General features: G+C 43.0%; 1 protein-coding gene across 1 annotated transcript in view; it reads left to right on the forward strand.

Moving 5' to 3' along the window:
- The window catches only part of SHC3 (SHC adaptor protein 3), a 163,646-nt gene that overhangs the window by 122,778 nt on the left and 24,553 nt on the right, over nt 1–16,315 (forward strand). The window contains exons 8-11 of the mRNA XM_039475183.2: nt 3,751–3,901; nt 4,911–5,010; nt 8,511–8,669; nt 12,840–13,135. Of these exons, the coding sequence (XP_039331117.1) occupies nt 3,751–3,901; nt 4,911–5,010; nt 8,511–8,669; nt 12,840–13,135 (706 nt within the window). The remainder of the gene's footprint in view (nt 1–3,750; nt 3,902–4,910; nt 5,011–8,510; nt 8,670–12,839; nt 13,136–16,315) is intronic.

Below are 16,315 nucleotides of genomic sequence, written 5' to 3' on the forward strand. Positions count from 1 at the left end.
TTAACATTTTACTTTTAATATCACATATCTATGTATCCATCCAATTGTGACAAATTTTATTTAAAAAGGAAACGTGTAATTGATAATAAAAGAAAAATTTCAGCTGGGTTGAATTTAAAGGAGTTTTATTGAGCAATGAACAATTAGTGCATTGGGCAGCCTTCCCAGCCAGGGTAGACTCGGGGACTCCAGTCCAGCCACGTGGTGGAAGAAGATTCATGAATTGCAAAAGGAAAGTGACTTACAGAAAATTGAAGTGGGGTTGAGAAACAGCTGGATTGGTTACAGCTCCGCATTTGCCTTATTTGAACACAGCTCAAACAGCTGGTTACATTTGATTGGCCAAAACTTGGTGATTGACACGAGTAGACTAACGTCTGTCTACACCTCCACTTGTTATCGTTCAAGATGCACAGAGACACCTTTAGGCCAAACTTAAATACGTAAGGAGGCAGCTTTAGGCTAAACTTGACTTAACATAATAGTTCAAAAGGTTAACACTTACTTAATCTCCACGGAGAATGCATGTTTCATATTAATTACTGTGCTTTCCTTTATTTCTGAACTGTTGCATAAAAGCCAGATAAATGCTATTAAGATAATACATCAAAAAATGAATGGAGGGAGATAAACTGCCGTACTCCTCTGGCAGTGTACGTGAAGTATGAAATTCTGTATGTGTTTTTATATAGTGAAGTTTGAAGGTCTTTGGGGGAAAGAAAATGTAATAGACAGGATCTTATGCACTGAGAAAAACGTCACCTCCAAATGCAAGTATTGGCATATCATTTCTAAAGCAGAACCGTGACAAGGGGCCCTGCCTGTAGCTTCATACTATCGGTGACCCGACACCTCCTTCACCTTATCCTGCAGTGGCCTCTGGTGTCCGCAGCCTGCTATCTGACAGTGGGGCAACGGGGATCTCTTGGACTTGCTCTGCCTTCCATTCCAGCCCCTCTCCTCCAGCTGGGGGCAGCCTGGGAGCATGAGAACCCGCCTTGCATGTAGCCTTTCCAGCCCAGTTCTCTGCGGACCTGATCTGTGGCGGAGCTGGCAGGTTTTCCTCCTGGGATGCTGGGATCTCAGGGGCCAGCAAGGCAGGAGCTTCTGTTTCGGAAAAGTTCTTGGGTTTTCTACTCAATCTCTCAGGCCATGAGTCTCCAAAGTGGAAAACATTTCCTGGCGGTATTAGGATTTGATACATTCAGCTTTGTTGCTTTGGGGGAGAGATCCATTGCCCAGCTCCAACTGGAAATTAAAAATAGCACTTTTTTTTTTTTTTTTTTTTGAGACGGAGTCTTGCTCTGTCGCCAGGCTGGAGTGCAGTGGCGCAATCTGGGCCCGCTGCAACCTCCGCCTCCCGGGTGCAAGCGATTCTTCTGCCTCAGCCTCCCTCGTAGCTGGGACCACAGGCCCGCGCCACCAGTCCGGCTGATTTTTTTGTATTTTTAGTAGAGACAGGGTTTCACTGTGTCGTGCAGGATGGTCTCGATCTCTTGACCTCATGATCCGCCCACCTCGGCTTCCCAAAGTGTTGGGATTACAGGCGTGAGCCACCGCGCCCGGCTGCACCTTTTTTAAAAAAAATTTTTTTGAGATGGAGTTTCTCTCTTGTTGCCCAGGCTGGAGTGCAGTGGCGTGATCTCGGCTCACTGCAACCGCAGCCTCCCCAGGTCAAGCAATTCTCCTGCCTCAGCCTCCCATGTAGCTGGGACTACAGGTGTGCGCCACCACGCCTGACTAATTCTGTATTTTTAGTAGAAACGGGGTTTCTCCATGTTGGTTAGGCTGGTCTCGAACTCTGGACCTCAGGTGATCTGCCCGGCTTGGCTTCCCAAAGTGCTGGGATTACAGGCGTGAGTCACCACGCCCAGAAAAAATAGTACTTTTATATAAATGGATTTTTGCCCAGGTGTGGATTACAAGATTAGGCCTATAATCCTAGCATTTTGGGAGGCCGAGGTGGGTGGATGTTTGAGCCCAGGAGTGTGAGACCATCCCGGGCAACATGGCAAAACCCCACCTCTACTAAAAATACAAAAATTAGCGGGGCTCAGTGGTGTGTGCCTCTAGTACCAGCTACTCAGGAGGCTGAAGTGGAAATATGGCTTGCCTGGGAGGCAGAGGTTGCAGTGAGCCATGATTACACCACTGCACTCCAGCCTGGATGACAGAGCGAGACCCCGTCTCAAAAAATCAATCAATCAATCAGTCAGTCAGTGGATTTTTTAGTATAGTCTGATTTTTCTTGGAGGATTTTCCTTGCGAAATTCCAAGGGCATTTCAACACAAAAACAAAAAAGACATTGAAAAGCAAATCAAATGCCACTGACTCCATTTGTTATTATTTTTAAAATTGATCATTAATTCATATATAATAAATTGCCCTTTTAAAGTTTACAATTCAGTAGATTTGGTATATGCAAAAGTTGTACAATTATCACCATTAATTCCAGAACATTTTCATTACCCCCCCAAAGAAACTACATCCATCAGCAATACTCCCCATTCTCCACCGCCGGCTTTCCAGGCAGCTACTGATCTGCTTTCTGCCTCTATGGATTTGCCCATTCTGGACATTTCATAGAAATGGAATCATACTGTATGTGTCTGGCTTCTTTCACTTAGAATGTTTTCCAGATTCGCTCATGTTATCGGATCTGTCAGTTTTCTTTCTTTTTAGAGCTGTTAATAATATTTGAGTGTATAGATAGATCACCCTTTGTTCATCCATTCATTAGTTTATAGACAATTGGGTGCTTCTACCTTTTAGCTCTTATGAACAACGCTGTTGTGAAGATGTACACAAGTTTCTTTGGGGACATATGTTTCAATATGCTTATGTATATACCTGGGAGTGAAATTCTGTGGTCACATGTTCATGCTGAAACTGCAAAGCTATTTTCCAAAGTGGCTGCACCATTTTACAGACCCATCAGCCATGTATGAGGGTTCTAATGCCCCCATGTTCTCATCAACACTTTTTCTCGTCCATCTCTTTGATTATAGCTTCCCTAGTGGGAACAAAGTGGTCTCTGGTCGTGGTTTTGATGTGCATTTTCCTGATGACTAATGATGTCGATCATCTTTTCATGCGGTTATTGGCCTTTTGTGTATCGTTGGAGAAACGTCTGCTCAAATCCTTAGCTCACTTTTAAGATCGGTTTGTCTTTTTATGGTTGAGTTGTAGGAGTACTTTATATTTTCTAGATATATGTCTCTTTGTCTCTTTTAAGATATATGTTAGCAAATATTTTCTCCCATTTTGTAGTTTGTATTTTTACTTTCTTGATAATGTTTTTTGAATCACAACAGTTTTTTTTTTTTTTTTCAAATAGCAGAAGGGAGAATTCTGAGAAGTTTGTGTTCTACCATTTTTTCCTCATATCACTAAATTTCCATTTTGCGCTTGGTTTTGTTTTGGATAAATTTCATGGCTTACTAAAATGTAGGCTGTCCTCTGAGGAGCTGGCTATCCTTAGGCATAATTTCTTTCTTAAGTAAAATGTACTCTTACAAAAGGACTTCTTTCAAACATGACTGTAATGTTCCAGCGAGTGAAACTCTGAATATGGCAGAGAGAGTTTGCTGAACCACTCATCTGCTTTTCATCTATGCACGAGACCTAGATGGTTGAGGAGGCACTGCCTAAACTTTCTTTTCTTGATAACAGGCACTAACATTAGATTTGTTGGTCTTGGCTGTAAGCTCAACTTTTGGCTAAAGCCCTTGGAAATCTTCTTTTAACAGAATGCAGAGTCTGGATGAACCATGGACGGAAGAGGAGGGAGATGGCTCAGACCACCCGTATTACAACAGCATCCCAAGCAAGATGCCTCCTCCAGGGGGCTTTCTTGATGCTCGACTGAAACCCAGACCCCACACTTCTGACACAGCTCAGGTAAGTCTTACAGGTTTTTTTCCTTTTATAAGGAATGGAGGCTGGAGGCTAACTCAACTCTATTTCCTTTTGTTTTCTTTGGTTTTATTTCAGGCTGATGTTCTGTCCCATTTTTGAAAATCATGAGTTTTCTCTCATTGGATTTCATAAAGCATGCAGATGAGAAAAAGCTTTGTGTTGACATCACAAAGCATTAGCCAAACGCTTAGGAACTGTGTTGCGATTCCTGGGATATGGGTCTCGGGATATTTTCCCTCAGACATATTCCATCATACTGTGACCTCAGTGAGGAAAAGAGAGAATTTAAGATTTTAAAAAGGCTTGGGAGGCATTGGGTTCTTTAAAAAGAGAGTGAATATAGACCCCTAAAATGATGAGAATTTTATGAGTTTTCTATTTTATTCATTCTCTTGTTTTATGTCCAACTCAAAATTATAGTAAGCCAATTGCTTTCTGGACTTATGATTTTTCTGTTTTGTTCTAGGAAATTTTTAACATTACTACCTTATGGGAATGATAATGACACCACTAAAAATGGCAAAATAACATTGAGCTCAGGAATCTGACACTGAGAGGGAATTTCCCGGTTTTTTGGAGGAAATTTCCTGGTTTACAGAGTGGACTTGCCCAAGTGTGAATGATCATGGGCGTATGTGTTATGTGGGAAGTGTGTTCTGACACATAGATACTCTGTAATTGAGATTTATTTTAGGACATACATATGGAAGAGCTTGATTTGCAGTCACACTTTGGGAGGGGTGGTGGGGGTAATGAAAACGGGGGGGAGGGCATGTGTAGTTTTGATGGAGATGCAGCCTTTTCCTCACACCCACACAAACTTATTTCCTAAACCTTAATGCCAACCATGAGGCATGAAGGGAAAACTCGGTGTTAACAAAGGATGTGATCCCCTTGAGGGTCCAATCTGCCAACTGTCCTGTGGCTTTCAAAAGTGGGGAAATGAGAAGAGAAGAAGTTTTTCATTCTCTGTATTTACATGTGTCTATAGTTTGCAGGAAAAGAGCAGACTTATTACCAGGGAAGACACTTAGGAGACACCTTTGGCGAAGACTGGCAGCAAACGCCTTTCAGGCAAAGTGAGAGGCAAGGTGAGATGATTGAGAAACACAAAAGACACTTGTCAAAAGTAACATGCTCACCACTGGGTCACCTATTTCCTGTGGACTGACAGAGTGAGCCCTGGAAATAGTTGCTGTGTGTGTTGCTATAGAATCCTGATTAGACCATAGAAACGGAAGCAATGATGCGGTCGGGCGCAGTGGCACATGCCTGTAATCCCAGCACTTTGGGAGGCTGAAGCAGGAGGATCACCTGAGGTCAGGAGTTCGAGACCAGCTTGACTAACATGCTAAAACCCCAACTCCACTAAATACAAAAAATCAGCTGTGTGTGGTCGCAAGTGCCTGTAATCGCAGCTGCTCGGGAGGCTGAGGCAGGAGACTTGCTTGAATCCAAGAGGTGGAGGTTGCAGTGAGCTGAGATCGCACCATTGTACACCAGCCTGGTAACAAGACCAAAACCCCATCTCATTAAAAATTAAAAAAAGAAGCGATGGTGTTGATCTCCTGGCACCAATCAGGTGGTGCCTCCCTGCAACTTCAGGAAATTCACACCGTGCCTGTGCTTACTGTCTCATGTGCCTGAGACTGTACACCTCCATGCTGGGAGAGCTTTTGTGCCCAAGGGCACTGAGAAGTTGACTTCTCGGGTGCACCTTCACGCCAGTTTCCCACAGGAACTCATGAGGCAACTCGAAGGTTGAGGTTGACCCTCAGTGACTCTTACAGCAAATTGTTGCCTTTCCTTCCTTATCTTGTTCTCGTTCCCTTTACTCAGGGTCTGCTTTGGGGGAACTGTGAAGTCCCCTACTCTAAGCTGGGGATTGAGGCAGAGGTGATATCGGGGATATAAGTCTCTCACAGGCCCTGAATACTCTTAGAGAACACTTCTGTATCTTAAAAATGGAATAACATGCACCTACATCATACATTATTGTCCATCATGTTCCACCTGATGATGAAAAAAATAAAAAATACATAAAAAACATGCATGTCCATATTACTGTCTATAAGTCAGATAGCTAGTTCAAATATATTCAGGTACAGCTATAATAATTTAGATACAACTATCTAGGAAGCAATTGCTAATTGCTCACATAAGCCTTTATTCTCTAGACAGTTATATATACACATACAACTATGTATGAATGTATTCATCTCTCAATCTACCTAATCTATCAATCCTTTAAGAATGTCTTTTAATTTTAAACTTCTTCCTTTCTCAAAAAAAAAATTATAACTATTTTAATAGCTCTGGGATACTGGTTACTAAGTCTACAAAGTCTGAAGGGGGATGCAACTGATGCTTCTATGTATCTAAATTTAAACATTTATTGGTTTAATGTTATGGCTATTCCTTTATTATAGCTATTTATGCCAGGAAGCAAATGACAATACATTTAAAAAATTTCCTCTATGTAAGAGAATTTCATGTCTCGCCTACCCCAGATGCAGGAAGACCCACAGTGTTGGCCCAGTCAATAAAACATAAGGCCTGGCAGAAGCCACCACATGCTCTGCCTTAGAATAGGCTGGAAATAGCAAATCAGAGTCATAACTTTGCCAGAGGGACATTTTCACTATGGGCTATTTATCCTTTTTTCTATATACATTTAAAGTGTACTTCCATAACATGTGTGCTAAGACATAGACATACAATAATTGCTAAGGAATAAAGGGGACACATTATTTCTGTTAGATATTTACTCTATTGTAAAATATGTCAGGTTTATTTTAAAATAGGTCTTGTTTTTCGTATATTCAAGTGATTCCAGCCAGATCGAGAACAGATGATATAGCAGAATGAGCTCCTGGCCTGGAATTTGAGACTCCAAGCTCTCGATAAATTTCCAATTTTTCTTTGAAAACAATAAATAGGCCATGCATGGTGGCTCATGCCGATAACCCCAGCACTTTGGGGGACCAAGGCGGATGAATTACCTGAGGTCAGGAGTTTAAGGCCAGCCTGGCCAACATGGTGAAACCCTGTCTCTACTAAAAACACAAAAAGTTAGCCAGGCATGTTGGCACATACCTGTGATCCTAGCTACTCGGACGGCCGAGGAAGGAGAATCACTTCAACCTGGGAAGTGGAGATGGCTGTGAGCTGAGATCGTGCCACTGCATTCCAGCCTGGGTGACAGAGCAAGACTCTGTCTCAAAAAATAAAATAAATAAAGACCTTTTCTCATAGAACAAATTCGCATGCCACTTATTAATTTGCTGGCAGATACTCTTCCCGGTGGACATGAACTCCAGGTGTCACCAAGGCACGTGTCCTTCTGCCCCAGCTTAGCACCCTGGGAAAGGGCAGTCAGGAAGATTATGCCCTTTGGGCTTTTGATCTTCTCCTTTAAAAATTTTGTTTGTGAAATTCTTTTCTAAAGGCTGATTTGTTTGCAATGTACACAAAGGTGTAAACTGCAAATAGCTGTCACTAAGCAAGGACGCCTAATCTGAATCGACTCTTCAACAGAGAAAGCATGTTGAGAAACAGGAGAGCAGAAACACAGTGCGTGATGTTGCAGGCGGTGTTCCCCAGTGAGGGAACATTAGCACGACACTTCATTCTCACACCTCCAGGCTGGGAGACAGTGGTGTGCTGGCAAACGTCCAGCCACAGGCTCTTGGGAACGATTTTTAAAAGGCCCTGAACCAACTCCTGCCAGCTGGATTGAGCTGGCTTCAACACACCACCGCCCATAGGTTATGAAAGACACCCTCTTTCCAGAAATGTGAACACCACAGGGTGTTCTTGTGAACGTGATTACGTAAGAGGATTGGAGACAGGGCACACACGCAAAAAGACTCCCAGAGGGATCTGAGCAGGCTTTCTCAGGCAACTAGGTCTGGGTGACACTTTCACCCAGGGTCTGGGTGACAGACAGCCTGGGCCCAGCCTCAGCACACCCATTACCTAGCTGTGAAGTCCCATCCAGGCAGCATCACTGCCGCAGCGGAGGGGCCTTTTCACTTGCACACCCACCCTAGGCTTCCTTCACAGATGCAGGGACAGTAGCTGCAGCTCTGTTTTGTAAGGAAGGAGTCTCTCTCTGTTCTTCAAATGTACAGAGCTTCTATTGTATTGCTTGAATGAAGTTAATTTATAAAGCATTTGCTTATATTAAAAAAAAAGAGCAATTAAAATAAGGCTTGTGGTCCTTCTGCTTGGTTATTTGATCTTGGACCATTTGTCAAGGAGAGGAGGAGACCAGGCATGTTCTGCCTGCCAGACTCCTGCTGTCTTGGGGCAGCGAGGGCCAGAATCTTTGCTAAGGCCATCACAGTGACGCCATCAAGGTGTCTACACTGACATTGGCTGGCAGATCCCATGTTGATAAGCAGGGCTGGAAAACATCCTAGCCAGGTCACAGCAGTGTGTGGTGACAAGCTCAGAAGAGGAGAATGTCACCGATGGGAATCTGCAGGAGTTTTCCCATTTGCAGACTGAAGAGCTTCTCTGTGAAGTGCTGGGCGGCTCGAATCGTGTCACCCTCATAAAAGAAAATGGGTTCACTTTCCTGTTGCAGGGTCCTTGGACATCTACAGCATGCCAGAAGGAAAACTGCACGTGGCCTCCACGGGAGAAGCACCCACCTACGTCAACACCCAGCAGATCCCACTGCAGGCCTGGCCAGCTGTGGTCAGCAGCGCTGAGAGCAGCCCGAGGAAAGACCTCTTTGACATGAGTGGGTTTCCGTTTGTCCCTGGTTTTCTTCTCTTTTGAGGTTGCTTTTTACCCTGCCTTTTATTTGAAATCTGTGTAATTATTGAATTTTTTGATAGCAGGGTTTTGGTTAATGGTGATGATTAGCTGTACTTTTCTGGGTGGCGATTGGGCTTGTTTAAGGTTTTGGGATTATAGCCCTCTCTGTAGTCAAGAGACAGAGCAATTTCTCCCCACCCTTTTTGGAACTGACATTCCTCTTGAAGACCTGCAAATATATAGAGACAAATGACATACATACACACATGTTTATTTATTCATTTTAATAGTAACTGGCTGTTAAGTGCCAGCTACTGTATTCGTTGCTAAGGATGCAAAGAAGAAATGACATGGCCTGTGATTCCACAGAACTCTCGGTCTATAAGGCAGACCAACATGTAACTTACAGGCAAGAAATTGCAACACACCTCTCTCTTAGGAGGGTTTTCTCTCTCTTTCTCCCCTCTCCCACTTGCTTTCATTTTTTTCTCTGATTTTTCTTCCCTTGCTCACCTCTTACCCTTCTCTAAATATTTACTGAACACTTACCATTTGTTAATACCGTTCTACTTGATGGAGATACACAGGAAGAGAAAACCAGCAAAGGCTGTACCTTGTGGACCTTAAATAAACAACTGTATTTATTACCAGATAGTGGTAAGTGCTCCTCAGTGATGGAAACTAAACAGGATAAAGACAGCGATGGGAATCTGTTACGGATAGCAATATAGTGGGATGTGTACCACAGACTTTCTGTGTGTCATACAGGCTGAGGAAATGAAATCATTCATGAACTGATTAAGGAAAGTGAAAATTTTTATTAAAGAATTTTGAAAGAGTGTCACGAGCTCACAAGAGCTTTATATCCTAAAATTTGCTTTTCATGAGAGAAAATGAGAACCAGAGCTTCCCTTTTCCCGTCAGTTAATTTCTTGAAATTTTTATAGGCTGAAGAGGGAGGGAATGGAGTTTGAATGAGTTTCTACCATGTGCTAAACACCTGTTTTTTGAATGAGTTTTGAATGAGTTTCTACCATGTGCTAAACACCTATTTTTAAACTTCTACAGGTAAGTATTATGATAACTAGAGTTATGTTTATTTTACAGAGGAGGAAATAAAGAATCCTAGAAGTCAACTAACTTTATCATTTGTGAAAGGCAGCCTTGATGGTCCAATACCTGTGATTTGTGGTATTTTGTATCAGCAAGGACAGGGTTAAGTGTCTTTATAATTAGGCAGCCTCATGACAACACTAGTTTCTCTCCAGCAAATCTGACTTCCCAGACACCCTGGACCCCCATTGTGACTTTAAAAAAAATAATCTAAGTGACTGGACTCGGTGGCTAAAGCCTGTAATCCCAGCACACTGGGAAGCCTAGGAGGGTAGAACACAAGGTCAGGAGTTCGAGACCAGCCTAATTAACATGGTGAAACTCCATCTCTACTAAAAATACAAAAATTAGCCAGGCATGGTGGCAGGCACCTATAATCCCAGCTACTCAGGAGGCTGAGGCAAGAGAATTGCTTGAACCCTGGAGGTGGAGGTTGAGCCAAGATCGCGCCACTGCACTCCAGCCTGGGTGACAGCGAGAGACTGTCTCAAAAAAAAAAAAAAAAAAAAAGTAGGAACTATAGAATCTCAAACAGCTTGAGAAATGTGAAGCCACTTTTTCAAGATGCAAAGCCCAGTGATGGCTCTCCCAGCTTCTGCTGGGGTTGTTATAGTACCTCCGAACTGCGTTTAGTAGTTGCATATTTCGTTAGAGCATTTTTACTGTTTAACTTAATCAATTTACCAACGACCCCTTGACCCAGAGCCTAAGGAAGATTAGATTGGCTGGTGTTTCGGATGAAAAATGAGAACCAGAGCTACCCTTTTTTCATCAGTTAATTTCTACTCCTGTTTTCAAAACCTAAGGAGGGGAAACAGAATGTGAAAAGAGCCTTAGAAAGACTGGTGCCTATTGAAAAGTATTGAATTAAATAAAGCCAGCACTCTGTGTTCTTTATTTTGAACAGTAGATCTAAATAATATTGGTGCTGATGTGATGATGGTGCTGGCAATGATGGTGCCGCCGCTGCTGCTGATTTTGATGGTGGGGGTGATGATAATGATGGTGATGGTACAGATAGTGATGATGGTGCTGATGGTGATGATAGTGGTGAGGTGATGATGGTGCTGATGGTGGTGATGGTGATGATGATGGTGAGGTGATGGTGATGATGATGGTGGTGTAATGATGGTGATGATGGTACTGATGGTGATGGTGGTGGTGGTGATTGTGTTGGTGATGCTGCTGCTGCTGCTGATGATGATAATGGTGGTGGTGGTGACAGTGATCATGATGGTGTGATGGTATGGTGATGATGGTGGTGGTGATAATCCTGCTGATGGTAGTGGTGGTGGTGACGATGATGATGTTGATGATGGTAGTGGTGATAATGCTACTAATGGTCCCGGTGGTGGTGACGATGGTGATGGCGATGATGGTCATGGTGATGACACGGATGATTGTGCTGGTGGTGAAGGTGGTGGTTGTGATGGTGATAATGATGATGGTGGTGATGCCAATGGTGGTGGTGGTGGTGATGGTGGTGATAGTGATGATGTGCAGATGGTGGTGATGCTGCTGCTGCTGCTGCTGGTGACAGTGATGGTGATGATGATGGTGATGATGGTGATGTGACAATGGGGTTAATAGTGATGATGCTGCTGGTGTTGATGGTATTGCTGTTGCTGCTGCTGCTGGTGACAGTGATGCTGGTGACAGTGATGGTGATAATGATGCTTATGCTGGTAACAATGGGGATGATGGTGATAATGGTGATGATGATGATGGTGACGATGGTGGGGATGCTGATGGTGGTGTTGGTGCCAATAAAAGTGAATGTGGGGATGGTGAGGATGGTGAGGTTGCTGCTGCTAAGGTAGATGACAGCAAAGGTGGTGATGGTACAGAAACAGCACAATACAAATGACAATTCCAGGTAAGCAGGAAATTTTTCAGATGAAAAATAACATCCACAGACCTAATTTTTGCTAATGGTTCTAACTTACTTTTATCTCCAAATCTGTCAAAGATTAATGAGCATTAAAAAGAGCTAATTTTAGTTTCATTTATTTACCTCACTTCTGCCCACCCTCTATTAACATTGAACAAGTTTGGCTTACTTTACAGCGTTTGTTGACTACGGTGAACGAACTATGTCCCAGGAGCAATGCTGGGCTCTGAGGGTGTAGCTATGCTCAGGAAAGAACCATTTCTGTTCTTGGGCTGCTTATGTTGTCCTGGGTAGACAATGTAGTCTGAAATAATCATCACACTACCTTCCATTGCATAGCACTGTGTGCGTTTTTCAGAGTTCTTGCATACACACCACCTCATGTGAAAATCGAACATCGAGATTTAATTAGACATGCCTGGCTACTTCTTTTGCTGCCGGTATTTATTGTTAGAGCAGCAGTCTCACAATGCACGCATGCCTTGCACTGAAAAGTGTGCTCCGAAGGGGATGAAATCAGGTGTGGTCTCAGGCACTCATGTGAGAGCCTCATTCCACAAGGAAACAAGCGAAGGTTAAGGGGAAGGGGAGCTCCTAGCCTGGAGCTAGTCACACAAGAGGCACCCAATGCACGTCCGTTTTCTCTTTAAAAAATTTGCCTGATGTAAAGATTTTGAAATAAATGTTTGGTGGATTGGGCTCAGGTTTTGCATAAAATCAAAGCTTTGTAGCTTGTCTTTCCCTTTGGTATTGGCAGGTTTTTGTTCAGAATCGGTTAAAGAGGCTGGCTGAAGTTCCAGAGAAAGTACACGGCATGTGATATTCATGGCCTCTTGCAGCATGCAAAAATGAAGTCAGTCCAACCAGCTATACAAAGGGTGTGCTTGACTCCTTGGCACACAGCACAACTCCCAGCTGTCCTGGGAAGGCAGACTCATCAGAAAGTCATGCCAAAATTTGGGCTGTGCTTTTCAATGCTTGTTATGATGGCTCTTGTTATATTACCAGCCAGTTACTTTTCTCCAGTGGTCTTTGTTTTCCTGTTCCAGAGGAGTTGCCTTTGCATTTCTATCTCTCTCATTGTATTTTATTTTTATCATTTGCTCTTCTTGGGATTGACTTGTTGCTGGTCAATGTTGTTGATGACAGAACCTTTTGAAGATGCTCTCAAGAACCAACCCTTGGGGCCCATGTTGAGCAAGGCAGCCTCTGTGGAGTGTATCAGCCCTGTGTCACCCAGAGCCCCGGATGCCAAGATGCTGGAGGAGCTGGGAGCCGAGACTTGGTACCAAGGAGAGATGAGCAGGAAGGAGGCAGAGGGGCTGCTGGAGAAAGATGGAGACTTCCTGGTCAGGAAGAGCACCACTAATCCAGGCTCCTTCGTCCTCACGGGCATGCACAACGGCCAGGCCAAGCACCTGCTGCTCGTGGACCCGGAAGGCACGGTGAGCACCGAGGGTGGTGGGGCTGGACCTGCCGATGGGTGCAGACCTGCCTTAAACAGCCTCCACTTTGTCAATTGCCCTCCACATTCCCACCTCTATCCACAAGTGCCTACTGAGTCATCCAGGGGAGCCCAGGGTCAGATGACTCCTGTCTTCAGGCCAGAGCCAGGAGCCAGGAGCCAATAGTCAGGGCCCCAGATTTGTTTTAGAATTTTGGCACTTTTAGATTTATGGCCTAGGCTGACAGCCTTTTTATGTCCTTTAAAGTAAATAAATATAGAAACTGAGAGGATTTTCTCTCCAAACAAATTCCTAGTAGACAAGGAAGTACACGCTCCTAGGCTTTTAATATTTATCTCAAATACTTAACTCGAAAAGTTGAATCACTGAGGATTTTGTTCTAAGGCTGTAAAATGTGATGATCAGTAAATGAATCCCCATCGCTTAGTCTCTTTTCCCATTTAGAAAAGTAACGCCTAGTGATGTTGGCCATCCCTGGCACTACAGCTCTATCTGAATAATCCTATAGGTTTGGCTGAATTTTCCAACTTCCTGTCAATAAACACATTCGACTTTACCTGGGGCATAGCCCAGGAATTGCTAAGTTTAATACATGCAGTTGAATCAACCTAACAATTTAGTGAAATTCCAGGATTGTTTAAAACCTTTTATTCAGTGAAAACAACAAAGGGGGGTAGAGTTATTTAATAGGAGTTAAGAACGTGGCATTTTCTGATTGACAGAGGGATGAAGCCTTTGTCTTCAGTTGGACTAGAACACAATTAAACTGCATGTGTCGGGTGTGGGGGTGTTACCTGAGATGGTTTATTACCTCAGGTGCCAAGATTTAGTTGCCTGAACGTCTCAACTCCTGGCACTCTGAACAGTTCCTCTTTCTGTCTCTGTGGAAGCAGTCACCTCCCACCTCCAGCCAGGAGCTAGGTCCTCTTCCCTTTCCACGGAGGCAGCCACTTCCCCATAACTGTAATGATTATCCTTCCAATCCACCTTCTTTAGTGTCTTTTTAAACATATATATACTTCTGAGAAAACATATGTTTTGTGTGTGTGCCTTTTAGAAATTTGCAAATTAGCCAGACACGGTGCTGACTGCCTGTGGTCCCAGCTACTCAGGAGGCAGAAGTGGGAGGATCACTTGAGTCCAGTAGGTCAAGGCTGCCCTGAGCTGTGATTGCACCACTGCACTCCAGCCTGGGTGATGGAGCAAGACCCTGTTTAAAAAAAAAAAAAAAAAAAAAGGAAAGAAAAGTAAAAAAAGAAAAACGAAGTTTGCAAACATGATATTGTTCAACAAATCCCATTTTGTTTCTTCCTTTTCTACCACCGTGTAGGTTGTTGAGATCTGTCCATGGTGCTTTCTGTTTATCAGCTCATTACTGCAGTGGGCTGCCTGGGGCCAACACCTACGCAGTCCACGTGTCAGTCACTGAGTGCTCTTGAGAAGGATGACTAAGCTGCTACAAACTCTCCTGCAGATTTTTATCTGTACCTGGGGATGGTCTCTCTGGGACAGGAGCCAAGAGTGGACTTTTGGTCACAAGGTACACATACACTGAATTTCACTAGGGCTTGCGTTTGCTTTCAGAATGGCTGGGCTACTGAGACGCACACCAGCGACATCCTTGATCTTCCTTGAGAGAGTCTCTAGTTTTGCTAGTTTGTGGGAGTAAGGAGAAAGGGAATATCTCATTGTTTGATTTGCAATTCTTTGGTTGCACTTCATTAGCAAATTAGCAGATTCTTCCTGTAAATTTTATGTTCTTACCTTTTCTCCATGTTTTTCTTTTGACTTTCTGATTGTGCTTTCTTGTTGAGGTTTCCAGCAATAGAATTTTCATATGTATTCTCTTGCTTTTTTCATCTATCTGATAATTTTGTCTGTGATATTCTTCATCTAATAGAAGTCTTTCATGGAATGCACCTGAATCCATCAGTTTTCCCCTTTGTGGTTGATGGTTTTGACTTCTAAAGTTTCTATCCCCCACAAATCACAAATATACTGTATTTGAATATATATTTTCTTCTGTTAGCTTTATGGTTTTATCTTTCACATGTAGGCTTGAATTCCAACTGAAGGTACTTTTGAATATGAAATGAGATCAAGACCCAATATATATATATATGTCTGTGTGTGTGTGTATATATATATATATATATATATATATATATACATGTATATATACACACACATACATATATATACATATATATACTTAAATATGTATGTTTGTTTTTGTATTTTTAATAGAGACTGGATTTCACCATGTTGGCCAGGCTGGTTTTGAAATCCTGACCCCCAGTGATCCACCCATCTCGGCCTCCCAAAGTGCTGGGATTACAGGCGTAAGCCACCACGCTTTGCCAAGACCCAACATGTTTTTAAATCTCCAGATAGTAAGCCAGTTTTTCTGTCACCATTTACTAAAGCATTCACCTCTTCTCTGCTGTCCTGATGTTCCCTCTAAAACATACTGAGTTCCCTGCATCATGGTCCGTTTCTGGATGCTGGATTCTGTTTTACTGATCTGACTGTTTAGTTCTTGTGTAAGTACCATGCTGTTCCCATCCTTATGGCTTTGAAACTCTCTTAACCTCTGGTGGTATGAGTCCTTCCTCTTGATTCTCCTTTTTCTAAACTCTTTTACCTAGCTTCAGATATATATTATTCTTTATACTGATTTTAGAATCAAGTTTTCAAGTCAGCAACAGTAGGTACTGGGATTTTGATAGGGCTTGCATTCAATGTATATATATTAATTTGAGGAAGAACAGACATTTTTCTGTATTAGATCAGCACAGCCATGAACATGGCATAAGTCTCCAGTAACTCAGTTTTTAAGATGTCTTTTGGTAGAGTTTTCAAATTCTTCCCAGAAAGTTCTTCTGCCTCCTTTGTTAGATTATTTCCTACAGTACCTAGTTTTAGTCCCTGTTGTAAGTGACATATTATTTTGAGTTTCTTTTTCTCAGTGATTATTGCTAGAGACAGAGGAATGTGGTATGACCTTGTGCCTGGACATTTTACTTCTTCCAGTAGTTTTACTGGAACGTTGGTCCTGCCATTGCAGACATGGACAGTTTCACCTCCTTCTCTCCAAGCCTCACCCGTACATGGCATTCTCAGCCCATTGCTCCAACTAGGGCTGCCTACAGAGGCTGA

The sequence above is a fragment of the Saimiri boliviensis genome, chromosome 2, assembly GCF_048565385.1.
Source record: "Saimiri boliviensis isolate mSaiBol1 chromosome 2, mSaiBol1.pri, whole genome shotgun sequence".
NCBI classification, from domain to species: Eukaryota; Metazoa; Chordata; class Mammalia; order Primates; family Cebidae; genus Saimiri; species Saimiri boliviensis.